Raw genomic sequence first — 24,533 nt, 5'->3', positions numbered from 1 at the left:
TCCTTTTTCCTCTTTTCCTTTTTTCCTTTCTTATATATGTATATATATATTTTTATTATGCTGTAGAGATGTATATTCGTAAGAAATGAGTCGGAACATTGTGATTCTTTTGGTTTAGTTTTGTTTAGGTTGTTTATTTGTAAATACCTGCGCATTGAAATAAAAGAGTATAATGGCATGGACATTCCAGGAACACTTCTGTCTCCCTTTATCTCTTCTCTCTTTCCTCTCTTCTGCGGACACCCGTAATCTTCTTATTCAAAGAAAATCTCCACCATGCAAGCCATAATTCCGATCAGATGTCTAGATCTAGAATATAGAAACAACATTCAGATTGCACATATCCCTCTCACAGCATGAAACGGAAGCCGCGGCGCACCGCTGTACCAGGTAAGCCATGCTCCTCCCTTTCGTTGGTGGCCTGGTTCCCAGAGCCAATATCTTGTGTTTCCTCATCCTGATCGAGTCTCTTGTTCAAATGACGCAAGTAGAATCGTAGGACGGTCGCCGAGATTATCGTCATGGCCGACATACCAATGTTGACACAGAAAGCCACGGTGTATCTTGGGGCGGCCGATGCTAACACATGACATGAGCTATGGTGTCTCGAGATAGATCAACGCGATTGCAACTTACCAGGATACAGATATGGCGAATATATCTGACATACATTGCTAAGGGCATTAATCATGGCAAGAGCTGCAGCACGTTTTGCTACAGGTCGGGGAAGGACTAGATGTAAACGTGTTAGCGATTGAGCCGTCTCGTAATTCTACCAGGACACAGCATACTATTTGAGATATATCCAAGGGCAACCACATAGCCAGAATAAGTTCCGGCAACCATGACGCACATTGCACTATTTTGACGGTCAGTTCTCTCGTTATATGCCAACTAGAGACTGGTTGGGTGGAAAAGACTGACAAATATCTTGGCGCGAAACCCGTTGTAGCGGCAGCAATGACATATGCGACTAAAGCAAAGCACGGCGGCACAGCAATGTGTAAGTAGCGCTCTCCCGTCTTGTCCGCGTGCCAGGCATTCGTCAAGCAGGCGATCACGGCAATGAGGTACGGCGGCGTGGTCAAGAGCAGGGTAGTGACACTGTCCTTTCCAAGGCCCTTCATGACACTATTCAGACCGTTCTTAGTATTTGTCCTCGGTACGAGAGAGAGAGAAACATGACAGAGCGCATAGACTTACGTAGGAAATAACGTGGTCATGGAGCCACTGGCAGTGCTACCATAGATGACAGCTAGGATGATCCAAGTCTTGACGTCTCTATGAATCATGAGATTAGAATACTTGTGCGAACCAGCCACCTTCCCTTCGCTTACTTACTTGACTGCAAGCTTCAGGCCATGGGTTGGAGATTGATGACTGCTATCAACCCAGTCCTCCTCGCCAATATCAGCTTCAAGTCTCCAGGCGGCTAGCTCCCTCTCTTGCGCGTCAAGCCACTTCGTAGTCCGTGGCAGATCCGGGATGCAAAAAAAAGCAACGAATGCGACGATAATCTGAATAGAATGAGAATGACATCTTGAGTTCGAGTTGGTGTACTCACAGTCAGGATAGATTCAATGATAAACAGCCAGCGCCAGGCAGATAATCCAGCAACACCGTCCATTCCTTTCAGTATACCAGCCGCGATGAGGCCACCGAATGCGCCCGAGAGCAAAGATCCGCTGTATAAGATGCCGGTCCTCAATGCAAGCTCTTTTCTTGTGTACCAACACGATAGAAAGTAGAGGCACCCGGGAAAGTAGGCAGCCTCGACGAATCCCAAAACAAACCGAGCGGCCAAGATGCCACCAAAAGATTTGGCGGCTGCTGTAGCTCCTGAGATGGTGCCCCAGACGATCATACATCCAGGGAGGTACAGTGATGGCTTTCCGAGCTTATTCAAAATCATATTCGACGGCACTATGTGATGGTGGTAAGCCTCAAACGCCGAAAGATCAGTGACGGCAGTCGGACGTACCCTGCATGAGTAAATATCCAACAAAGAGGATACTAACACAGATCTGGAACTCATCGCCCTGGAGATCCACATCTTCGTTCAAACCAGCTAGGCCGGCAGCGGCAATGTTATTGCGGTCGAGGTAGTTGAGGATGTACATGACAACAATCATCGGCATTCTGTCCAGTGTACCCATTGAGGTCAGACAATCTGGTTTGAACGAGGCTTGAAGGAGTCTGATTACAAGGTGATGACATACAATCTGAGATCAATCTTTGCGCGTAGTTTCTTTTCTCGCTCGAGCCTTTCCTCGACTGTAAGGTCTTGAATCCATTGCGGTGTCCTGACATACGTCTCGACGCGTTCCAAGGTCTCGACGCCTGCTTTGCCGTCAGACATGACGAGATAGCAATAATGTGGAATGAAGCAGAATCGCTTATGAAGAAAGAAATTGATGGATTGAAAAGTGCAATGAGTTCAAGACGATAAGTGATGTTGTTTGCAAGATGCAGTGCCAAGTATCGAGTTGCATAGTACCTACATAGATGTGGGCTTGGCTAGGACCTTGGGGGTTTGTTTTAAGGAAAGCAAGACCAGGCTGTCATGCAGCGAGAGAGCTTTTCCGAAGGGACGGCTATGCACAGCAACCTGGTACTTACCTAGGTAGATTTCTTCCCCCCGGATGGCCATTTGCGACCTAGGGCCAAACATGGGACTACAATACCTACCCCAGATCTGCCCCCCTCCCCCAAAAGGACACCCCCAGGTTTCCGGTGAGTGCGGGGGAAGGAGACTTAGTCGTACCAGGTATCTACCCCAACTTTCACTTTTAGCTTGCTAGCCCCTTTTCCATCTTGGGAGCATTCGGTCATATTCATGCTCTCACAATCGCGTCCTTTCTTGATGGAGCGATTCGGGAAAAGGCAGTTTGCTTGGGCCATAGGCACACATGGATAAGATATTGGCCTTCTCGGTGTATCAGCCCCCAGGATTTCTATGCAGTCTGATGACGTCGAAATTCATTCCTCAAGAACGCAAAAGCTTGAAGGGAGTCGATGCAGACCTGAGGTTCATTGCTTGGTTAGAGAGAAAAATCTTAGCTACATAGAAAGTGTCTCTGTGTCTGTGTGTGCTGACAGAGAAGGGGAGAGCGATATCAAGACATTGCCTGCGAGTGAACGCCACCCTCAACAAAACAAAAGGCCGATAGCAGTCTAAAGGTTATGCGGCCATGTTTTATATTTTTAAGCAATATATTCACTGCAGCAGCGTCTCTAGTCCATTGAAATCATAACAAAGGCAAGCATAATCATCACGTTACCTTATCGCCATTCAGAGCTCCACCATGAAACCATCTTGTCAACCAGTCCACTTCCAATGACATCAAAGCCTTGGTCAACCGTCTTGCTCGCTTCAGATGTAACACGCGTCTCAAATACAAGACCCTCCCGCCCTGGCTTATCATTGTCATACTTCCCCGTAAAGAATTCCAGCAGCTTAATCGTAGGGTTCTGCTTTGGATCCGCGTTGGACTCGCGCAGTAGAGCTACCCATTGACGCTGAGATACAATGTCGAATTCCAGCCCCGCAGACTTGAGAGCAGGAAGAAGATCCCGTGTCCAGTGAAAGAGGCGTTGATTCTGAACTTGGTAGACCACTGAAGCATCGTGAATGCTTTCCCCTCCACCTACTATTGAAGATGCATCGCCCGAGCTTGGTACCAGACCGGCGAGTTCGAGACATGCCTGTGCCATCTTGTCGACTGGCATCCAAGACGGCGTCTTTAAAGTATAGTTAGCTCAGAAATTCCGTCAATTGGGGGGAAAGATGGGATATTTTCTTACCTCATCGAGAGCGGGGAGCGCACCAAAGCTGCGTGCGCTACGTATCATTAGCGGAATGGCCTCTGTGAGGTTCCAGATGCCACGATGAGTGTCGCCAATAATCTGCCCAAGTCTCAGCACCCGCGCCTGCATGCCCGTCTTCTCCCCCGCGGCTTGGATGATATGCTCCGTGACCAGCTTTGACCTGGCGTATCCCATGGCTTGTGCGTGGTTGCAGTCGGCAACATGCGCCTCGGCAATACTGGCTGGAATAGGCGTACCAGCAGCGGCCGAGATTGATGAGCAGAAGAAGAAGCGGGCTGGCTGCACAGTATCCGTGGCCAAGCAGAGGTTGAGCAAGTTATACGTGCCGCGGATGTGCTGAGACTCAAAGCTGCGCACACCCAAATTGAAGTTGACTGCCCATGCCGAGTGAATTGCCACCGTCAAGGTGCTACGCAGCTCATCAAGCACGTGTTGCTCCAGGCCAAGGGACTCTCGGCTGAGATCAGCGGGCAGTATAGACACTTTGGCTAGCTGGTCCAAGGTCAAAGGGGCGAGTCCTTTGGCTGCAAACGTGGACACTATTCTCTCCAGCGCATGGCTTTGCGATGTCGCTCTAACAAGGCAGAATATCTTGTTCATCTGAGGCAACTGCACCATTTGGCTGAGCATAAAGGCACCGAGAGAGCCAGTGGCACCCGTGAGAAGCTGTCATATTCTTCATTAGCACGCGGTTGAGTTGCAAAACATGGAGGTTATCTTACCGCAGTCTCAAATCTCGGTTCATTCTGGCCCGGCGTCCGACTCTGGAAAACAGAATACTTGGCAATTAATTCTTGCATAACTTCAACCTCATTGTCCGCAACAACTTCTTGACCACTTCTCAACAAAGTAAGATGTTGTGCTAGGTTTTGAATCGAGGGATATTCAAAAATAAGATTTGAGCTGAGCGGCTTGCCTCCGACGTCTACCTCACGAATAATCTGCGCCCGGACCGTGATGGCCTGCAAGCTGTCGACCCCGGCATTGAAAAGGTCACTTTCAACTGTTAGGTCTGAAAACCCGAGTTTTTCCCGGAAAAGCTTGAGTAGATACGACTGAAGCTCATCGTGGCTGAAAACGCGCAGAGACGTAGCTCCATCTTGTTCAACAGGTGTCTCGAAGCGAGCGTAGACGGCGTCAATCAGAGAAGCATACTTGTTGTAAAATGCAGCGCGGATGACGGTACCCTTGTCCGTTCGAGGATAATCCGCACCCACATCCAGAAATTCCGCCATTTCGGGAGTCACTCTCCCGAATGCCTCTGTGCGCGCGTTGGCTGCTTGGATAGTTGGGAGGAGCTCTTGCAATAGATCGTCTCGTCCCATGCCTCGGGCCTTGTCGCTAGGAATGACAAGCAAGCCAGGGACAGCTCTTCCGACACCAAAAACGACAACTTCTTGGACGAGCTCGTGCTGGCGCACAAAATGCTCGTACGGGACAGGCAATACCTTTTCCCCATTGACCAACGTGACCCGGTCATCGAGTCTTCCGAGATATTTCCAAGCATCTGGGATGCTGGGGTGAGGAATGAATGTGTCTCTTGTGGCATAAGAGTTTGGTGGGTCGTCCGAGTTGGACATGACTTTTGTCGGCAGGCCGTCGAGCACCACACATTCATAGCTACCGCCGCCCAATGGGACCATACTGAGGTATGGCTTCACAGACTCGAGGGGTCTCAAGTAATTCCAAGCCGTATCCGAGGGGTCCCGAAATGAAGTCATTAGTTGTCCCATCTCGGTGCTGTCATGGATATATTAGCTTCTTGTCTAGAAAAGAAAAGCGGCTCTTCAGCATGATACTTACGCTCCATAATGTCCCACGAGATAGACGCCATTCTTTACCAAGAGGTCTCCAAGATCATCTGGGCAGCTGCTTCCACCGTACAAAACGAGCTTGCACCGCTGCAGTGTCTCAATACCACCGGGAGTCTCAGCTAGAAGCTTGAGCGCAAAAGGCACGCAATGTAAGCTTTCAGCCCCAGTCGCTGCAATGGCCTCGGCCAGGGTGCTTCCCGCCAATGGAAGATTGGCGTTGTACATGGAAATTCGCTTTCCAGCGCAGAATGCCCTCATCAATGTCGATATGCCGTGATTGTGAAAGAGTGGCAATGTCAAGAATGCGCGGTATGGGATGCCGCTTGAATAGTTCTTGATACAAGCTTCGTGGGTTTGGAAGATGGGCTTTGGCAGGCCGGTCGAACCCGAAGAGTGAATTATGAATGCGACTTGGCTCGAATTGTTTGTGTTTGATTGTTGAGGATATGTAAATTCGTTGGGCTCGATATCATCCAATACACTCTTATCGACGATACCAATGCTGGTTATATCATATTGTTCTTGTATTTCCTTTGCTGTTGCAAGGTAGTTGTTTGCCACGATCAGCTTGTGACAAGATGTCTTCTGGAGCAAGTTGACGTATGCTTCAACAGGCAGACGGGTGGACAGAAACAGAACGGCAAAGCCCATCCTGCTAAGGGCAAGAAGTGAAATGACATAATCGAGGCTTGAGGGCGCCAGCAGAGCCACCACTGGGGTGGTGGTTGCTGATACCTGCTTGCAAAATCTTGCTTAAATATATGCCCAGGAGTTGGAGATGTCTGGCGTGGTGTACATGGCTTACCTTTGAGATGAGACCCAATTCTGCATAATACCGGGCAGCTTTGTCAACGAGACCGTTCAATTGGTGAAATGAATAATAGACATAGTCAGCCTTGCCCCGATCTGTAGCAGGGTAGCCAAGACATGGCGCATCTTCATACTTGGCGACGTTATGGAGGAACAGCTCAGTCACGGTTTGTGGGAACTGATCATGGGAAGAGGGTAGGCATATGCGAGCATGAGCAGGCTCTGTCAACTGAGGACTGGTAAAAGATTCTGTTGCCACAGCCATATTTCATGCACCGTTCTTGACGTCTAGTTGAGTTTCCAAGGCCAGATATGAATGCCAGAAGCAGCAATAGTGGATTCATATGAAGAATGTCCAACTAAGTAATTGTATTGCCTCATTCTGCAACTAGAACTCTCGGTTATGCGCCGCCTATGACCCGCAAGTACCGTCCATTCGGAAAACTAAAGACTGTTCGGATATGCTCTCATTATAAAAGTGCTAGTGTTTAGCAACGTATGCGGGTCCACACCGGATGTCTACGTAAAGCTGTACCGATTATTGGGGCTACCCTTGCTTCTATTGTACTATGTACGGGATAGACTCGCGGAAGAGTAGTCGACCTAGAGCAATTCTCGCATTTGTTGTTGCGGATGCTCCAGTTTCCATGTTATCCGAAGGCACCACGTAATATGTTCAGGGGTGGCAGCGGGGACAGTGAACGCCACATTTTCATTAAGCTTTCGAGAAATAGTCCTCAAGCGTTCAAATCACGCCCCAGAACTGACGCTTGAACTTGATTCTGTCCAAGGTTTGCTTTGGCGTTTGGACGATCAAGTCGAGACCAAGACCTCTGACTAGATAATTGATGTGGTCGATTTTCCACGTCTAATAGAATTACTTGTACACTCATAGTTGCTCCTCTAGCGCTTGAACGGGTAAAAGCAGACGAAGGTGCCACGTTTCCCATGCCCCATCTGGTAGTTTACCCTTCAGTGGCAGCCTTCCACCCTCGGACGTGCCGAATCCAGTGACTCTGAAGATAGCTTCCTTGATGCCAATAATTCCAAATTTGCCAATAAACTCTTGAGCCACACTAACTGCTTGCTGCAGCTTCTGTACTTCTTGGAGAGCAAAAGGTTCAATGGGCCGGGCTTCTGCGAGTGTCATGAGCCGGACCACAACCTTTGGGTAGAAGGCAGCTAGGCCATCGATAACGCCAGCCGCCCCAAAGTGAACTATAGGCCCAAGCTGCTGTCCAAAGCCGCTAAAAACTCGAAACTTGTCGTGATTGATGGCAGGGTCCAGGGACACTTGGACATGGTGAGACACATTACCGTGGGACCTGAAAAGGTAACATGCAAGTCAGCAAATGTGCACATGCCGGTGCCTACGCTCCAGGCCGAATGCTTACATCTTACAACCAACAATATTGGGATGCTGCGCCAGAGTTGTATAAGTCTCTGGCGAAACCATGACTTGATTCGTTACGCCTGGATAGTTGTAGCTGCGAGACATCAGTTGTTGTACAGATTACCCCAAGGCAAAATGTCGATCAAGATACTGACATCAGAATCGGCAGGGCACTATTATCTGCAACCACTGTATACCATTCCCTGATGTTTTCCTGTGTGACGGCACTACCAAAATATCCAGGGACCAGGACAAGGCCCCATTGGGCACCCGCCTTTTTGTAGTCGACCAGCCATTCTAGGGTCTCATCGATACCGTTGGTCAAGACTCCAGCCATTATTGGGTAGTCTTTGAATCCGGCATCATCAAGTCCTTTTCTCACCCCTGCCACCACGTCGTATCGTTCTGCCTTTGTCAGATGTATGGCCTCGCCAGTCGAACCCATGAGTACCAAGCCTCGGATGCCATTTTTTGCAAGAAAAATACTATGCTCGACTTGTGTCTCCACGTCAATAGAGGCTTGCAATCCCGAGGAGGCTGAGGGGGACTTGAAAAAGGTTGGCACGGGTACATAGGCCCCAGGCGGTGGGGAAATGGTAGTATTTGGGTGAGCCATGAGTAAGTAGAAGTAGGTACTCCCAGCGTGCCGCAATCAAGAATCAAACTTTAGAGCTGCTAGCGTAAACAACTATTATTTTACAATGGCATGTCCTTTATTTTATTTATCTTGACTAATTTTATGTTTCCGAATAATAATAATACATACAAAGGGCCAAACAAAAGAAGAAGAAAAGTAAGATCCTGTATAGCAGTGGGGGCCGGAAATAGACGACACCGGAGCACATAGGGGGTCGGATATGCCACCTACCCTAAGGGAAGGAAATGCGCGGAAACGCTGAAAAAGTGGACACCAGAGAGGCTGATCGGATTGCACATACCTAGTAGCAATGGATCAATCCCTCAATTTCAGACGGCATCAACAACAACATTTCAGTCATCTATATTTTCGTTCTTCTCGATCTGGAAATTTCATTTGCACATGAGTTAGATCTGGCACAGCCATTGAGACGACTTGACTAGACTCGGAAGATGTTGCCAACAGAATTGAAGTTGAATAGCGGGTATACTATCCCCACCGTCGGACTGGGCACATGGGTGTGTTTGCACTCGTCTTCTTGTTACTTCCAGACCAGTTGTTGACTGCAATTTAGCAATCCAAACCCAATGAGGTCCGAAATGCAGTCGTAACGGCACTGCAAGCTGGCTACCGCCACATTGACGCCGCTGCAGTATATGGTAATGAAAAGGAAGTGGGAGATGGATTGAAGGAGTCAGGCGTCCACCGACAGGATGTGTTTGTAGGCCGAAGCGTCTCGTATTTGTAATTCGGCATGGTACTAATGCTTACAACGCCAGATTACCGGAAAGCTCTGGAACACTCATCACAAGGCCGAGGATGTCGAGCGGGCACTCGACATCACGCTGGCTGACCTCCAAACCGACTACATTGATCTGTACCTGGTATGAGACGCCAACAAAGAGGAATCTTTTCCTGTTGGAACATGTTATTTATACTGACACAATCAGATACACTGGCCAGTGGCCTTTCAAAAAGCCAGCGATGAGTCAGAGCGCTTTCCTGTCAACCCAGTGACGGAGCAGATTGATGTCATTGACGTGCCTATTAGCGAGACGTGGGCAGCCATGGAGGCGCTCGTGAACAAGGGCAAAGTGAGAACAATTGGTGTCTCGAACTTTACACGAAACAAGATTGAAGATCTCTGGAAAACTGCCACTATCAAACCTGCAGTGAACCAGATCGAGGCTCACATCTTCCTCCAACAGCCCGATCTTCTCGAGTGGTCGAAGCAGAATGTTAGTCATGGCTCTTTTTTTTCTTCTTTTTTTTTGTTGCTGTATGCGATCAAGGAGACTCAACTAACTGCGTACAGGGTATCGTCGTCGAGGCGTACAGCCCGTTGGCGAATAACATTTACAATCTACCTCGGTACGTTTGATCTTCTGATAGGTCAGCGTTGTTCTTCATACTCATGCGTAGCAGAGCCGATGAAAATGAAGATCTCAAAGCCATCGCTGCGAGTCTCGGCAGGTCGCCAGTTTCGGTCCTTCTCAGTTGGGCGGTCCAGCGTGGCACTGTAGTGCTTCCAAAATCTGTCACGCCAGCCCGTATCAAGAGTAATCTCACAGGTATAGTTCTCCCAAAGCAAGAAAGTCGATTGAGAATAGAGACGACCTTGTACTTACCATTGTCAACATAGTCTCCGAGCTGCCAGCAGATGCTTTCAATAAAATCAATGCACTCGACCAAGGACGTAGATACAACTTCCCAGCACGTCTGGGAGTAAACATATTCGGGGAGGCTACTCAGGAACAATTAGACGAGGCTGTCCGAACCTGGAAGGCCGCACAGAAAGCGCCCAAATAACGGCAGTTTGCCAGTGCTCGTTGTGGTGTCAGTGCAGTCAAGTAGATAAATAGGATCGAATTCGAGCTCTAATTGTTTGCTCATGACTGCTCGCGGCTATGCAAAACGACTTTGGTGGTGATTATCATGACCACGGAACTCTACAAGTGCTTCATTAGTTCTGTATCCATGGAAGCAAAATTGGTGAATAAGACGGTTCTTGTTCTCGGCTAATGCTACGTGACACGCGGAGTTTGTTAGATCTGTTGTTGCGGCATGCTTCCGTATCTCTGACGACCAAGCCACAAGTTCATGCGATGAAATCAGGCTTTTCTCTTTTCGGCAGTAATCCTCTAAATTCGTGCAAAGACTTTCCCGAGACTATCTTTGTACGGGTTTCCGACCATGTTGGTGTTTCCGAGCCGCGCCTCCGATATCTCTACCGGTCCACTCTTGATCATCATTCCTCCGCCTTAACTAGCCAGGTAGTTCTATGCACCAATGGCATAATAGACAAAAATGTGAGGATACGCATACTCTTGACAAATTTTCCGCATGTTTTACGATATAAGCTAGAGCTGATTGCCTCAAAATTGCTAAAGACAGCCGTTTCACAATCATGGGTAAAATTGCTTCTCTGGAATACTTCCGGGTTCCGCCTCGTTGGCTGTTTGTCAAAATCACCGACGACGCCGGTAATGTTGGCTGGGGCGAAGCCTCCCTCGAGGGACACTCGCAGACAGTCGAAGGGTGTCTCGATGCTTGGTTTGATCAATACAAGGGACTGGAAGCCGAGTGAGTGCAACTCTAGCTTTTACTCGCGCAGGCTCTTCAAAAAAAAAAAAAAAAAAGGGCTGACTAACACGGTAGATGAAGTGATGTGGAGCACATCTGGCAACTGTCATGGAGAGCAGGGTTTTATCGAGGGGGCCCGGTGTTCATGTCTGCCTTGGCAGGAATCGATATTGCATTGTGGGATCTCAAAGGTGAGATGACTGACTACCCTGTAAAGTATCATCCTCAGTCAATTTCCATGCTCACAACACGCATCGGAACAGCTAGGAAAATTGGTCTACCCATCTGGCAGCTCCTAGGTGGAAAATTGCGCACAAAGCTCAAGGTCTATGCTTGGATTGGAGGCGATCGGCCGGCCGATGTTGAAGCTCAGGCGTATGATCCCTAAGCCCTCTGATTTCTCGTCTAGACTCTTTTCAAACTAACTAACAACTTTTAGATTAGCCCGACGATCGCAGGGGTTTAGGGCTGTGAAGATGAACGGCACGGAGGATCTGGGCTGGCTAGACTCGCCGTCTGCTTTGGATGATTGCGTGCAACGTTTGAAGACTGTTAAAGCTCTAGGCATGGATGCCGGGATTGACTTCCACGGCAGGGTTCACAAGCCCATGGCGAAGCAGCTTGCTAAGCTGCTCGAACCTCACCAGCCGCTGTTCATAGAGGAACCGCTTCTCTCTGAGCACATCGGAGGCATCCAGGCCTTGTCCAAGCTAACCGCGTGCCCGATTGCGTTGGGCGAAAGGTTGCACAGTCGGTGGGATGTGCGACCCTTCTTGGAAGCCGGTTGCGTCGATATCCTGCAACCTGATATCAGCCATGTGGGCGGCATTTCGGAAATGCGCAGGATCGCCGCCATGGCTGAAACCTACGACGTGGCTTTGGCACCGCACTGTCCTTTGGGTCCTATTGCACTGGCAGCAAACGTACAAGTCGATATTGTTACTGCTAATTTTGCAATCCAAGAAATGAGCTTGGGCATTCACTATAATAGCACCGGCCAAGATTTGAATACTTATATCAAAAACCCAGAGGTTTGGAAGGTTACAGATGGTTACATCGATATTCCTAATGGCCCCGGCCTTGGTATAGAGATTGATGAGGATCAAGTGCGCAGCTTGTCCACCGATTGCAAAGCTTGGATCAGTCCTGGATTTACTGGGCCTGGGGCTGAAATTCGGGAATGGTAACATATGTTGGTAGTACTTGGCCTGTTGTACATTCCTTTACTAGAGCTATACACCTAGGCTAGTTGTGTACCCAATTCTACAAAAGCAGCTTCATTGGTGTTAATGGTATTTGATTGATTCAAACGTTGTGTGCTGTGCGTCAGATTGCGCCCGTGGAGTCCTAATAGATCCGATCATCTCCCCCGAGGCATCTTTCTCACCAGAGGAGATTATACCCGGCCCGCATGTCATCGTCACGAACGTTGGCACTAGGTTAGTAAACATTGGGCTCAGCAGATTGAAAAGAAGATCGCGAACAATCCAAACTTCAAGACCTTGATCTCAGCTATGCAGAATCTTCAAGACATGACATCTTCCCATGATCATAAAACGGCGACTTCGCCTCCGCCCATATTGATTATACGATAATTTCTGGACCCTTGGCTCCTGGCACTTCCTCTGGCTCAGCCTCAGTTGTCTCAACTGGGACATGGTCACGAACCACCAACCATGTGGGAATAGCTGCCAGGCCTGATGGTGTTAAATGTTAGCAGGGAATTCACCATTGAATTAATCCATCTTGAATCACCTACCAAGCAAAATAGTATTCACAGCCAGAGGGACACGACCTCCAACCCACTTTCGTGTGTTCAAGCCATAGCTGACGGCTTGGCCAAAACTCTCTTGACCTCTCAGGATGCCAGAGAATCGAGTCAGCTCGGAAATGTTATCCGTCTTGGTCGCGACCAGGTAGTATAGCCAGTTCTGCAGGGCCTGCCGGGAAAAGTCCCACAGGAGCAGAACAAAGAAACCCTCGACGAATCCCTTGTCCTCCCAGTCATAGGCGGGCGGGTTGGCCGTGTACTTTTCCTGGACGACCCAGGCGTAGACCCAAGCGACAATGTGCAACAGCACAACGTACCAGAAACCGTAGACGATACGCTTCTTGACTGCCAAGCCCTTGTAGTCGAGCAGGGTGCTGATTAGCTGCGACGACAGCAGCGTGCCAAAGTTGATCACCAGGCCAATCAGGGCTCGCGCGCGGACTCCAAAGTAATCTAGTAATTACACCACATCAACACTTGTTCTTCTTGCACATACTCTATCGTTACTCGCTTGAGATTCTGACTTTGTGCTCTGATTTTGTGACTTACAAGTCTGAAAGTTGCCATTGTACTGGTTAAAATACGCCGCCCAAAAGATGGGCAAAAGCAAGAGGATATCCTTGCGCTTGCTCGTCTGCCACAGGGCCTGGAACTCGGCCCTGAATGACTTTTCCGCCTTGATGACGACGCGGCTGCCGTCGGCCCTCTCGACCTTGTCGGGGGGCGAGAGAGCCAGGGCCAGCGGCGCGGCGATGCACTGCAGCGCCACAAAGACGAGGTACGTCTCGGACCCGACTTTCCCCTTGGCTTTTTGGCCTGCAGAATGGTTGAGCCCGAGAACAATGGCGCCACCAAGCAGGGGGCCACCGGTGCGGAAAAGCAGCCAGATGTTCATATATCGGCCACGCTTGCCCGGCTCTGGGTACCCCAACTGATGAGTCGACATGTATTAGCTTCTTATCCTCCTCGATCGTGTAAGAATTTCCACAAGTGCTCGAGTTTGAGTTAAAAGGGTAAGGTAGGTATGCATTTCCCGGGACAAAATATGGGACCGGGAATTAAAATCTGGGACCCAGACTCTTCGAGAACAACGTGCTGAAAGCAAGCACACGACAGAATATTAGTACTTACAGCCACGGCACCTTCACTGGCCCAGAACAAACCGGCGCTGAATCCGCAGGTGACGGCCCCCACGAGGACGAGCCAAACATTGCCGTACCGGTTATTGCAGTACAGGCCCGCCGAGTAGATGGGATAGCCGATTGCACCTAGGAACAGCGTCCAATGGAGGCCGATGCGGTTGGCAATGGGGGCGCCAAATAGGCAGAGGAAGCCCATGATGGCAAACACGAGAGCATTGGCCGCGTTGACCAGGTACGGCTCCTGTGCGCCGCCGGCGCCTAGAGAGTTCATGGCATTCCACAGACCCGGTGCTAAGAACCCGACGCCGCCTATTACAAAGGCGTTGAATAGCGTCGTGTGGTACCATGTCCGGCGACGGGGCTCGGGTGCCGAGACGGTGGTGGCCGGGACGCTTTTGGACATGTTGATCGCTTTGGACCGACCGGAATGTTAATCTACTTTATTGGTAGAGATCAACAGAACCATACATGCATAAGACAGGCAGAGCTGCATTTAATATATCACCAGGACATCCCGACCTATTTACTCTCGTGGACTGCATTTTTCTCTCAATCCCCACCGATGCGCCAAGAATTGGTGATAGACCACGGCGATGGCGACATCACGCAAACCCCTGTAATTGATGGCTAGCTTTGCATATTTTGCGGGCGACACCGCTCCAGTAGGACACACCTGTGCTATAAAGTCCCTGGAAATGTTTCTATGGATACGATCTTAAATACATATCTGGACTAGTATTTGAATTATCTAAGCGAGCCCTGCCTTATTCGGTGGGAAGAGTGATATATGTTAGTCATAGGAGATCTCACTGTCAACACAAGATGACACACAGTCCGACGGCTGTTATAACGTAATACGGATTATGAGAATCTGAGTGATGGCGTAGAATTCTCGAGTTGTATCGACGAGCGTATTATGGAACATCAAGTTGATGCTAGAGCCCGAGAGGACACGACTCTTTCGAGCCACCTTGTTGGGATGCATTTATGGCTTGAATGCAGATTCATTCCTTTGTGTTAGGAAATGTCTTTGTTAAAAGTCAAGGACTCCTCAATTCAGTATGCGTAACCGGCAACATCTTAACATCTAAGTGAAACAAAGAAATCGGAGCTGCAGGCTCAATGTCCATCATGTCTTGCTTACGACTCTTTCTCCTTCACGTCTTGGTAGACTTCTCTGCCAGGTGCCTGTCGGAACAACAAGATGAGACTCGCTTCAGCATTCGAAAACCGGCGGCGAAAGGCCTCGCGGTCTCCTCCTCGTGGGCGAAGTAAACATCGACAGGAGAAATCACCAGACACGAAAGAAGTAGTCGTTGTCAAGCGCATAGCCATCACCTTCAGTCAGCAGGAGGAAGCAAGATGGAGGAGTGAGATGGAATATATACGGAAGAGTTCCAAGGCAATGAACTGCTTCGTAGGTACCCAGTCAATTCCTCCTCGTCTCAGTGCAAGCAGACTATCTTACACATAACCAGCCCTACACCTTTGGCTATTCCGGCGCTCGAGAATCCGACAGCGGAACTCACATTGAAATCGTGCGACCGTCTCTTCCCGGCAATATCTACCGCGTCAAGGCGTCCGGCCTCTTTCCCCTAAGCGAGGTCGTCGACGCAACATGCCGGTGCATGCTCAAAGCGCTACAGCACCTGGCGGCCAACGGCATCGTACATCGCGACGTGCGCCCCGGCAATATTTTCTACTCCGAGGACCGCAACGGTAATCTCACGTTGAAGCTGGCCAATTTTGGTCTGCGCATCGACGCCGAGCACCCGGCCTTAAGCCTCCGGATGGATCCGTACCGGGCACCCGAGGCGCAGGCCCGCGAGACGCGGATCCATGCCTCGGACATGTGGTCGCTCTTTGCCACGCTGGCGGAACTTGCGGATCAGTACCGTCCGGGATCGAATCGTACGTATCACGAGGCGTGGAGTCGTCTCTATGCGATTGCGACGGCCAAGCCGGCTCGTGGGACGCTCGATCTACGCGGGATGAAGGAGGTCGTGATTTGGGAAGCCGATTGCCGAGCCACAGCCTCGCAGATGCTGGCAAAGTTCTATGAGACTCCTAGTTCTACTAGTAGGAGTGGCGGCGGCTCCGACTTTATGAGCTGGGACGCCTGGATCGCGCGGGTCGGAGGAGAGGCAGTCGCAAAGGGATTGTACGATGGAACCACGGACTCGAGATCACTGGCGGTACTGCGCAATCCAGTTGTCAATACAAGTAGCGCCAAGCCAGAAAAGCGAAAAGAAAAGCCCAAGTCTAATACGACATCAGAAAAAGCCAAGATCTCGGTCGCGCTCCCAGATGGGTGGCTCGACATTTTGAGCGATGACGACGCGGCAGGGACAATCGGGGCAGACATGAGAAAGGCGATTCGCGGCGAGATCAAGAGAGCAATCGAAGAGGAGATGAGGCAGTGTGATGAGCCACAGCTTCGCAAGGCGCTGGAGCTCGAGCTGAAGGAACTCCTGTCGCCGACGGGGCTCGGAACCACGCGAGACGACGCGATTGCGACCTTGAAGACAAAGTTGGAAAATGCACGAGAGGATCGCAAACAAATGGAGCATCAGCTCACGGAAGCCAGAGCTGTTCTAGAAAAGCAAGACAAGGAGGTCAAGAAACTGATGGCGGATATGCGCGAGGAACGAGATGCACGCGCCACTGAGGCAACGCTGAAAGATACTGGACACGAACAAGATGCAGTCGCCAAGGCAGAGGCCAAAGCTCGCGAATTGAACAAAGTCAAAGCTGCATTAGAGGCAGAGCTTCAGGAAGCTATCAAGGACAAAAAGGATTGTGAAGCCACCTTGAGAGAACTACTCGAAGCCAGAGACGCCAGCTTCGCGCAAGTCAAAGAGGCCATTGATGCCAAAGAGGCCGCCGAGTCACGAGTAGATGCCATGCTGCAGGAGAAAGCGGCTGCCGAAACACGGGAAAAGAATGCCATTGAAGCAAAGTCAGTCATGAAGGCAGAGCTGGATCAAGCACTCGTGTCTCGTGATGAACTACGGGCCCAAGTCCAGCAATTCGAAGAAGCGCTACAATCCCGGGATGTCATGATTTCTCGTTTGCAGAACGTCTCGGACATGCCTTCCGACACCGTGGAGCTCAAAAAGTTTCAAGACGTGTCGAGTCAACTTCGCGAGGCACTCGAGAACAGAGACGCGAGCGAGACCCAGATGAAGGAAGCCATTGAAGCGAGAGCAACCCTCAAGGCCCAACTCCGGGAGGCGCTCGAATCTCGCGACCTGCTCAAGACGCAACTCCAGTTACTCGAGGAGGAGCGCGACCACGCAAATAGGGCCCTTTTCCAGTCCAATGACCAGCAAGACGGCGGCGTCCTGCCCAGTATTGAAGACAATATCGACGCGCAGATCAAGGCGGCCATGGAGGAAAAGGAGTCGGTCGAGGCCGAGCTGAAGCAGGTGGCCATGGACCGCCTCGCCACCGAGGCCAAGCTCAAGGACGCCGTGGGCGCCCGCCGGTCCGCCGAGGAGCAGATCCGCAAGGCCAGCGTGGTGCGCGAAGACGTCGAGGCGGCGCTGCAGCGCCTCAGGCGCGAGAGGGACAGCTTAAAGGCACAAGTGGTCAGGAACGCGGCGGGTGCGGCGCGAGATGAGCATGGGGAAGTCTCGGGTGAAGGCGACGAAGACACGCCAGTCATCACGTATCACATGAATCCCTTGGTCGAGGAGAAACATCGCCACTTCTTGGGACTCGAAGGAGACTCGCTGATGGAGCGACGGCGGGACGAGCTTGCTAGTAATGACAACGACGGCGTCACGACCAAGAGACGCAAGATCATCACCGAGTTTGGCAGTCCATCAATCACCGTCATGGGGCGTCATTCTAGCGAGTTCATGACTGGGGTTTCTGGAGATAGGCGCATACGGATCTTATGTTAGGACTGCAGGATGTGAAGACTGTGCGCACGGGTATATATCTGCTTGAACTTCGACAATTCTTGTGCATTTCCTCGTTGAATCGTAACTCATAATGTAGCCAATTGAAGGTTTAGTCGCATGCAAAATCTTTATCCAAGCACGACCTGCTCGAAAGTGTCCTGATCTAGATGTGGCATGAGTGCCAACTTTAGAGCAGCACGACCTTGCGCAATGGCTGGTGCTACGCCCTCAATCTGCTGCAGATTTCCGCGCATGCTTTCCATGTGATTTCCAAGCTGCCCAGTAAGTCCTAAAAGTTCCTCATCTTCAAGACCAACAAAGGTCTTGCCTGTGGCTTCTTCAATCGGACAAAATTCGTCTCGCCTTCCAACGTCCAAGCCTTCTGTGTCGTGCTTGAGTTCTGGGACCAGGGGATGTATCTTTCTCAGTTGCTCTCTTCGGCCTCTGATCTCGGACCTTGCATTTGCAGTGATTGAATTGAGGAGTTTATACTCTTGATCGAGCTCCTTCTCTGCACGCTCTTTTTCTTTGCGCAACAATGCGACGCTGTGTATTAGAGGATCCAGCTGAGCCTCCGTGTTTTGTATGCCATCAAGCGTGGTCTCGTAGCTGAGCTCATCTTCCCTCTTGTTCGATGTGGTGGCTGGCGGGAAGGGCAGCCCACGAGTAAGTTTTGATCGCAGCTTGTTGGTGATTGCATTCAAGGCTGCTGTAGCTTGAGAGTGCTTTGTCAAGTTATTTAGTCGTAAAAGAACCGGGAGAGTTGACATTTGCAAGAGCTCGGATACTCCTTCTACAGAAGTCGGATCCAAGGGTGACCACTTTTCTTGTATGACTTGTCGCGTAATTTTCCGTGTGCGCATTGCCAAATGGCGATACGGGGCAGGTTCAGGCGAAGATGACTGTGATCTGGTATCCTCCTGTTCAGTGCGACGTTTCCGCCCTCGTTTGATGGCTGTCTTCCCGGACTTCGTCGAGGACTCATCTTCTTGAGCAGACTCTGCCTCTGCATCGTCTTGTTCTTCCGGCTCTGCCTGTCGATTCTTCCGCCCACGCCGGGACTTTTGGTTTGCCACAGGCTCATCTTGGTCATCTTGTTTATCCTGATTGAGAGAAGGCCGACCACGTCTCTTCTTTTCTTGTTTGTTGGGTGCTACATCCGGAGCTCCTTTGTCATTAGATCTGCGTCCACGCTTACTGGGCGCTGATTTTTCTGCTTCTGTGGCTGAAGGGGCGTCATCGGCTTTGGCTTGGAGCGAAGGTCGGCCCCTTTTCTTGGCCTTCTTGGGCTGAGACACCTCTTCTGGAGATTTATCTTCATCACCTTGGCCACCCCTCTTCACAGGACGACCTGACCGTGTGCCATTGGCCCCCTTCCGTGGGCTGCTTGCCCCATCGGGTTCCTCTTCCACTTCGTCAGGTTCCGACTGTGCCTCGGGGGTGGGCTGTCGTCTGTTGGCTTTCCTTTTGTCCCGGCCACTACGCCTCAATAAGCTCGAGTTGCTGTGGCCTTCATTATCGGCTTCATCAGCTGTGACCTCTGTATTGTCTTTTTGTTCAGGCTGGCGAGGCCGCCCGCGCTTTTTGACCTGTGATGTGTCGGGCGAGTTCTCGACCTGGGAGCTCTCTTGGGACCGATTCAGAAAAGGCCTGCCACGTTTCTTTGGAGGTTTATTTTGTGCGACTCCACTCAAATCCTCCTCGTCTGCATTCTGAGTATCTCTTGTAGGCGCAGCAGGTCTGCCGCGCCTTTTCGGCTTCGGCTCCTCGGGTAGAGGTTCCTCGATCTCCTCTCGTTCCATCTCTTGCGCTTTCTGCAATGAGGGACGTCCGCGCTTCTTCTTGGGCGGCGGTTCTACCTCTAGAGCAGGCTCCTCTGGTTCTGCCTGCGCTGCAGATGGTTCCTTGGCCTTTCTACCGCGTTTCTTGGGCCGCGATTCCTCGCCGACATCATTGTCATCGGCATCGTTATTTTGTGGCCGAGATATGGCGCCATTTGTCGTGAGCGTCAGTTGGGTTTGCGACGCGTTGACATCATCTCGAGACGCGTTCGCAGTTCGGCCGCGCTTGCGCTTTTGGTTCGCCGTCTCTTTTGCCTGCAAAAATGCGAGTTAATATTGGATGAAGACGCAGGATTGAGATAAACATACCATTAGAAATACATGAGAGCAAAAGTGCTACACCATTAAAATTATCGCGAATGCCGTTCTTATTGTCTTGTCTTGCTGCGGCGCGAACCGCATACAACGGCCGTTGTTATTGATAACGATAAGCAATTGGTACAATCAATAAATACGGAGCATGGGATGAGAAACTTGGGAACGACAATTGATGGTTGGGGCTCTGTGCTTGAGGAAAAAGTGGATCTGCAAGCTCCTGTCCATGACCAACGGCAGCAGCTTTCAGTAAAAAGAAATATTGTACCTAGCCAATGGAGTGAACGGATCAGGCAATGGTTTTGCACAGACGAAGCACGAGTATATCATCAATCATTGTAGCAGTATTACCTATCAAGAGCTGTTGAGCTGCCGTGCCATCTTTCATAGCGTTGCCAGTTCCAACAAATCTCGTTCCCTGCCGAGCATTACAAGACCTTACCCAACACGCCTAGGTGCTGCCCATGTAGCTTCTCAGCCAACCAGTCTACTGGAGCTTTCCCCATTGCTTGGCATCCATGCCATCGACCAGGTAGGATGGAACTCGCTGTCCGTCTGCTTTCTTAGCGTTGGAGGCGCGTACCTACTGGACTCGTCGCACCGAGTGGAATCTCACGGATTCGAATCAATCCAGGGTCCTCTCTGTCCTTTTCAACCACGGTCTCGCCAGTCCAAGTCCCCTGTTCCACCGGTTCATTGAACACACGGCTTGTCTTTTTTTCTGCTATAACTTGACCCAGGTAAGGAACCTTCCATTGCAACACCTAGGTTGCGCACATTGTCTCACTTACTAGAACCCCTCCGGCTTACATCATAAAAATCAAGTGCTCTCTAGGTCCAGCTGTCATAGCTCCCTTTCCCACAGCCGACCCGTCGTCCCGTATCTTGTACATATTACATCCAACATCCCGCTGTCCTGCGCGTATATTGGTCAAGATGCGCTTCTCTACCGCCATCGCTGCCGCTTTGCCCCTCCTGGCCAGCGCGCAAGAAGTTCCGCAATACCAGGCCCAATTCCAAAACTACCTGGATAAGTTCTGGTCCTATGTTCCGAACCCGAGCAAGTCGGATCCCATCGGGGCCGCAGAGGCCAAGATTGGCGAGCTGAAGATGGATGTTATTACCCTGGAGAACTGGAGGGACGTTCTGTACGGCCATGTGTCGCCCCAGAGCACCACACCCGAGGAGACTTGGGTGTTGATCACTGGTAGAAACAAGACTTGCTTCGGTACGTGACAAGCATTGTACACGTCTATGGATCGTGAAAATATACGTGCAAATAGCAATGCTAACTAGTACAGGTCACTGCGATCGCATCGAGGAGGCCTTCAACCAGACTGCGGCCAAGTTCGCCGTCACCCCCGGCGCTCCTCACACTGCACTGCTCAACTGCGAGGATGAGCCTGTTCTGTGCAACTCCTGGTCTGCGCCCGCCGGTGCTCTATGGATCTTTGAGATGCTGCCTCCTCCAGCTTCCATCAACCTCTGGGCCAAGCGCCTCAACATGACCACCGTCACCAGCGACGACTTTGTCAAGCTGCAGCAGGATGGCTACAAGGAGCAGGCCAAGCTGCACGACGGTATCTTCCACCCATTCAATGGCTGGTTCGCCCAGAACGGACTGTCCACTATTGTTGGCTATGTTCTCTGGTTCTTCAACTTGATCCCCAGCTGGCTCTTCATGGTCTGCGTGTCCATGCTCAGCCGAACTATGATGTAAGTCTGCCTGTTCAGGCAGGGCTTCTTGGTTCGCAATGCTAATATGTCCTAGGTCGAACCGCATGAACAACCAGATGGCTGGTGGTCCCCGACCTGCGGCTACCGGCCAAGCTGCTCCGCGTCGATAAGCACCTATAGCGGCAATTGATTGTTGGCGCAAAATCCTGATATGCTGGGAGGGAGTAGAGGTCCAGTAAACATATTGGCTCGGCCAGTACATACTGACCGGATGCCCAAAAGCGCTGCTACAGGCAAGCAGCTTTATATGATGTAAATCATCGCCACTTAGTTGTAATGAATGCGATCTGTGGAAATCAAACCACCACAGCTCTTGTCGCCTAACTCTTCTGCTTGCAAATCTCTTGAAAATCTTCCAAGCCATTGATGACTTCGTTTTTGAGCTTTGTATTCGCGAGCCGGCCGTATCGTAGATCGCTCATGTCGCCAACTGCCTTCTGGACAGATTCCAGCAGTGCTGCTTCCTCCTCTTCAAGTTTTCGGATCTCTTGTTCTAAATCGCTGGCGGCACTATCCATCTCTGGTAGGATGCTTTGAAGAGTATGCTTCTTGGGCCGGATCGTGTTGGACGTAGGTCCGAAGAGCTGTTGCAGGCTCAGATGATCAGCAATGTGGTTCAACAAGCGAGGGCAGTCAACAGCAAACTTGAGCCTCCTACCGGCGATCAATAAGGTTTACTCACATTTCTCTCAATCTCAATCTCGTCATCAATGTCATCTTCCTGAGCTGCCTCGCGTCTTGCCTTGATTACGGCGCGGCGCAATGCCTTGCCCCGCTGGACCTCGGTGTCGATGTTGGCTGCGACCGTATCCACCACGGCGTTGCGCTGCTGCTGTAGATCGCGATAGAGGGTGCGGATTTGCGGAGAGGACTGTTGCGACTTGGGAAAATAAGATTTGAACTGTTGCAGAGAGACCACGGCAGGCAGGCGCGCGGGCAGAAGCAGGTAGTTCTCGAGTATCGTGGCCTCGCTTGGCGCCATCGCGGTGGTCTGGGTTTGGAGCACTCGACTTTCCCGGTTTGTATCTCGACAGAGTGTATCTAATGAATCATAACACAGCGTTCCACGAGAAATAACAGACAATTCTATATCAATTGTTTACTTGCTGTATGTATTCGTACAGCAAAATTCAAAGCAGAGGAGGGCGTGGTAATAATGAGGCAGGAGGTGTCCAATGAGCAATCAATTTACTTTGTCTACCAGGATACGCGAACCCCTTAGCGCCCGCCGTTACTGACTGGCGAGAAGGCGAAGGACGCGTCCGAGCGCCTCTCAGTGCTGCATGTGGCCGTGGACTCTGAATGCTCAGCCTTTTTGATAATGAATAGAAGGAGCATTCAACAACCGTGTTTTGAAATAAACGGTGTGCTTCCTGTGGAACAAAAAGTTTTATAAATCTCCCAGACACCAGGACCTAGCAAGTCACAAGGTATGTAGAACAATGTGATATCAGACTTCTCAATTTCTCCCTGCTTTGCCTTCTACGTATCATCCAACTTTCCGACTCTAACAAGTGCCCAGCAAATCTCACTTGGGGTCCAGCGTTCGTCCTCATCTCATCCAAAGTCTGGGCGGGCAGCCCACATTTGACTTGTTGCCTCTTGAAAACAGGGAAAGGGCCAGCTTGTTCTGTGTCTGCAAACCAGGGGATTAAGTCAACTAGGGCCATTTGTAACCTGGACTTTTTCTCCTTCACTCAAACCTTTTTCTGCCAAAGGCAATCTCTCTGCGCAAACCATCATCACGCGTCTGATCATCAATCAAAATGGCACCTTCAAAGCCAGCACCTGGCCCTCCGTTCTCCAAGGACGAGAAGGTCCTTTGCTTCCATGGAGATTTGATGTACGAGGCCAAGATCACCGAGGTCCGCAGCGCCTCTGACCCGACCAACACTGTCTTTTCCACTATCAAGGCCGATGATGCTCAGTACAAGGTCCATTACAAGGGCTGGAAGTCGTCATGGGATGACTGGGTCAGTCAGGACCGCATTCGAAAGTTTACCGATGACAACAAGGCACTGGCTACCCAGCTTTCCCAGGCCGCAAAAGCCCGCACCGCCGGTGGCTCCAAAAGTGCCAAGAAGGCCATCGGTAAAGCCGTTGGAGGCATCGACAGTGAGATGAGCTCCGCTCGAGGTAGTGAAGAGCGTGCTGCCAATAACAGCTATGCCGGAAGAGGACCCAGACGGGGCCGTGATTATGAGCTTGAGAGTGTGAGTCAACTTTCTTTCCCCCTTTGTTCCAAAGATAGATAGGAGTGCTATATACCAAAGGTAAGGCGGCTTTCGAATCACGGCACATTGCTGTGGGATATTAAGACATGATCTATTGTGCACAAAACACTGCTGCTTTACACAGCTGGCAGCAGTACTCAAGGACTACTTTCATCTATTGTCCTGTGGCTGTCAAGCACCTCAGCATCCTCGATCTAGGTTGGAGGAGATATCTGGCCGAGTTCATGGAACGTTTCTGCGAACCGAGAAAGCGTCGAATCCAGGATAGCTGTGCACTATGCTGCACAGAGGCTTTAATGCTTCTGCACAAGCCTACATTTCATGAGTGTGCTTCCCGGCCGGTGCGAGCTGGAGAAGATCATCAAGCTGTGCTACGCTCATCTGGAATCACTGGCCGAAGTGACCAAAGAGACTGAGGAGGGCCACAACATGGCTGTTCAACTAACGGTGGCCGTGAACTGTAGCTTGACCCCTCATTGGAATTGAAGCTGCCGTTTGCTGGCTGCGCGTCCGTTCTCTT

At 50.6% G+C, this 24,533-nt stretch overlaps 12 protein-coding genes across 12 annotated transcripts; 6 read left to right on the top strand and 6 right to left on the bottom strand.

Moving 5' to 3' along the window:
• Positions 1–349: 349 nt before the first annotated feature.
• Positions 350–2,359, bottom strand: PFICI_08545 (uncharacterized protein; the record flags this gene model as incomplete). The annotated part of the gene is made up of 9 exons (XM_007837126.1): positions 350–579; positions 637–732; positions 792–859; positions 925–1,131; positions 1,204–1,281; positions 1,342–1,517; positions 1,565–1,923; positions 1,982–2,139; positions 2,220–2,359. The coding sequence occupies 9 exons, from the start codon at positions 2,357–2,359 to the stop codon at positions 350–352; spliced, it is 1,512 nt and encodes a 503-aa protein (XP_007835317.1).
• A 923-nt stretch (positions 2,360–3,282) lies between these two features.
• On the bottom strand, positions 3,283–6,717 carry PFICI_08544 (uncharacterized protein; the record flags this gene model as incomplete). The annotated part of the gene is made up of 5 exons (XM_007837125.1): positions 3,283–3,741; positions 3,805–4,494; positions 4,551–5,568; positions 5,632–6,377; positions 6,448–6,717. The coding sequence occupies 5 exons, from the start codon at positions 6,715–6,717 to the stop codon at positions 3,283–3,285; spliced, it is 3,183 nt and encodes a 1,060-aa protein (XP_007835316.1).
• A 624-nt stretch (positions 6,718–7,341) lies between these two features.
• PFICI_08543 (uncharacterized protein) lies at positions 7,342–8,461 on the bottom strand (the record flags this gene model as incomplete). The annotated part of the gene is made up of 3 exons (XM_007837124.1): positions 7,342–7,777; positions 7,847–7,939; positions 8,001–8,461. 3 exons carry the CDS (start codon positions 8,459–8,461, stop codon positions 7,342–7,344), a joined length of 990 nt encoding a protein of 329 aa, XP_007835315.1.
• Positions 8,462–8,934: 473 nt separating this feature from the next.
• Positions 8,935–10,291, top strand: PFICI_08542 (uncharacterized protein; the record flags this gene model as incomplete). Its single annotated transcript, XM_007837123.1, has 7 exons — positions 8,935–9,000; positions 9,057–9,203; positions 9,262–9,366; positions 9,433–9,720; positions 9,798–9,853; positions 9,908–10,053; positions 10,125–10,291. The coding sequence occupies 7 exons, from the start codon at positions 8,935–8,937 to the stop codon at positions 10,289–10,291; spliced, it is 975 nt and encodes a 324-aa protein (XP_007835314.1).
• Positions 10,292–10,889: 598 nt separating this feature from the next.
• On the top strand, positions 10,890–12,252 carry PFICI_08541 (uncharacterized protein; the record flags this gene model as incomplete). The annotated part of the gene is made up of 4 exons (XM_007837122.1): positions 10,890–11,065; positions 11,147–11,256; positions 11,329–11,440; positions 11,505–12,252. The coding sequence occupies 4 exons, from the start codon at positions 10,890–10,892 to the stop codon at positions 12,250–12,252; spliced, it is 1,146 nt and encodes a 381-aa protein (XP_007835313.1).
• Positions 12,253–12,649: 397 nt separating this feature from the next.
• On the bottom strand, positions 12,650–14,381 carry PFICI_08540 (uncharacterized protein; the record flags this gene model as incomplete). Its single annotated transcript, XM_007837121.1, has 4 exons — positions 12,650–12,762; positions 12,825–13,289; positions 13,386–13,767; positions 13,968–14,381. 4 exons carry the CDS (start codon positions 14,379–14,381, stop codon positions 12,650–12,652), a joined length of 1,374 nt encoding a protein of 457 aa, XP_007835312.1.
• An 801-nt stretch (positions 14,382–15,182) lies between these two features.
• On the top strand, positions 15,183–17,886 carry PFICI_08539 (uncharacterized protein; the record flags this gene model as incomplete). Its single annotated transcript, XM_007837120.1, has 2 exons — positions 15,183–15,395; positions 15,457–17,886. 2 exons carry the CDS (start codon positions 15,183–15,185, stop codon positions 17,884–17,886), a joined length of 2,643 nt encoding a protein of 880 aa, XP_007835311.1.
• A 128-nt stretch (positions 17,887–18,014) lies between these two features.
• PFICI_08538 (uncharacterized protein) lies at positions 18,015–20,039 on the bottom strand (the record flags this gene model as incomplete). Its single annotated transcript, XM_007837119.1, has 2 exons — positions 18,015–19,982; positions 20,037–20,039. The coding sequence occupies 2 exons, from the start codon at positions 20,037–20,039 to the stop codon at positions 18,015–18,017; spliced, it is 1,971 nt and encodes a 656-aa protein (XP_007835310.1).
• A 939-nt stretch (positions 20,040–20,978) lies between these two features.
• PFICI_08537 (uncharacterized protein) lies at positions 20,979–21,889 on the top strand (the record flags this gene model as incomplete). Its single annotated transcript, XM_007837118.1, has 3 exons — positions 20,979–21,270; positions 21,344–21,758; positions 21,814–21,889. 3 exons carry the CDS (start codon positions 20,979–20,981, stop codon positions 21,887–21,889), a joined length of 783 nt encoding a protein of 260 aa, XP_007835309.1.
• Positions 21,890–22,099: 210 nt separating this feature from the next.
• On the bottom strand, positions 22,100–22,761 carry PFICI_08536 (uncharacterized protein; the record flags this gene model as incomplete). Its single annotated transcript, XM_007837117.1, has 2 exons — positions 22,100–22,363; positions 22,462–22,761. 2 exons carry the CDS (start codon positions 22,759–22,761, stop codon positions 22,100–22,102), a joined length of 564 nt encoding a protein of 187 aa, XP_007835308.1.
• A 784-nt stretch (positions 22,762–23,545) lies between these two features.
• Positions 23,546–24,034, top strand: PFICI_08535 (uncharacterized protein; the record flags this gene model as incomplete). The annotated part of the gene is made up of 1 exon (XM_007837116.1): positions 23,546–24,034. The coding sequence occupies one exon, from the start codon at positions 23,546–23,548 to the stop codon at positions 24,032–24,034; it is 489 nt and encodes a 162-aa protein (XP_007835307.1).
• Positions 24,035–24,099: 65 nt separating this feature from the next.
• On the top strand, positions 24,100–24,429 carry PFICI_08534 (uncharacterized protein; the record flags this gene model as incomplete). Its single annotated transcript, XM_007837115.1, has 1 exon — positions 24,100–24,429. The coding sequence occupies one exon, from the start codon at positions 24,100–24,102 to the stop codon at positions 24,427–24,429; it is 330 nt and encodes a 109-aa protein (XP_007835306.1).
• Positions 24,430–24,533: the final 104 nt, after the last annotated feature.

Source organism: Pestalotiopsis fici (genome assembly GCF_000516985.1).
Source record: "Pestalotiopsis fici W106-1 unplaced genomic scaffold PFICI_Scf_6, whole genome shotgun sequence".
NCBI lineage: Eukaryota > Fungi > Ascomycota > Sordariomycetes > Amphisphaeriales > Sporocadaceae > Pestalotiopsis > Pestalotiopsis fici.
This window is presented reverse-complemented; position numbering and strand designations above follow the sequence as displayed.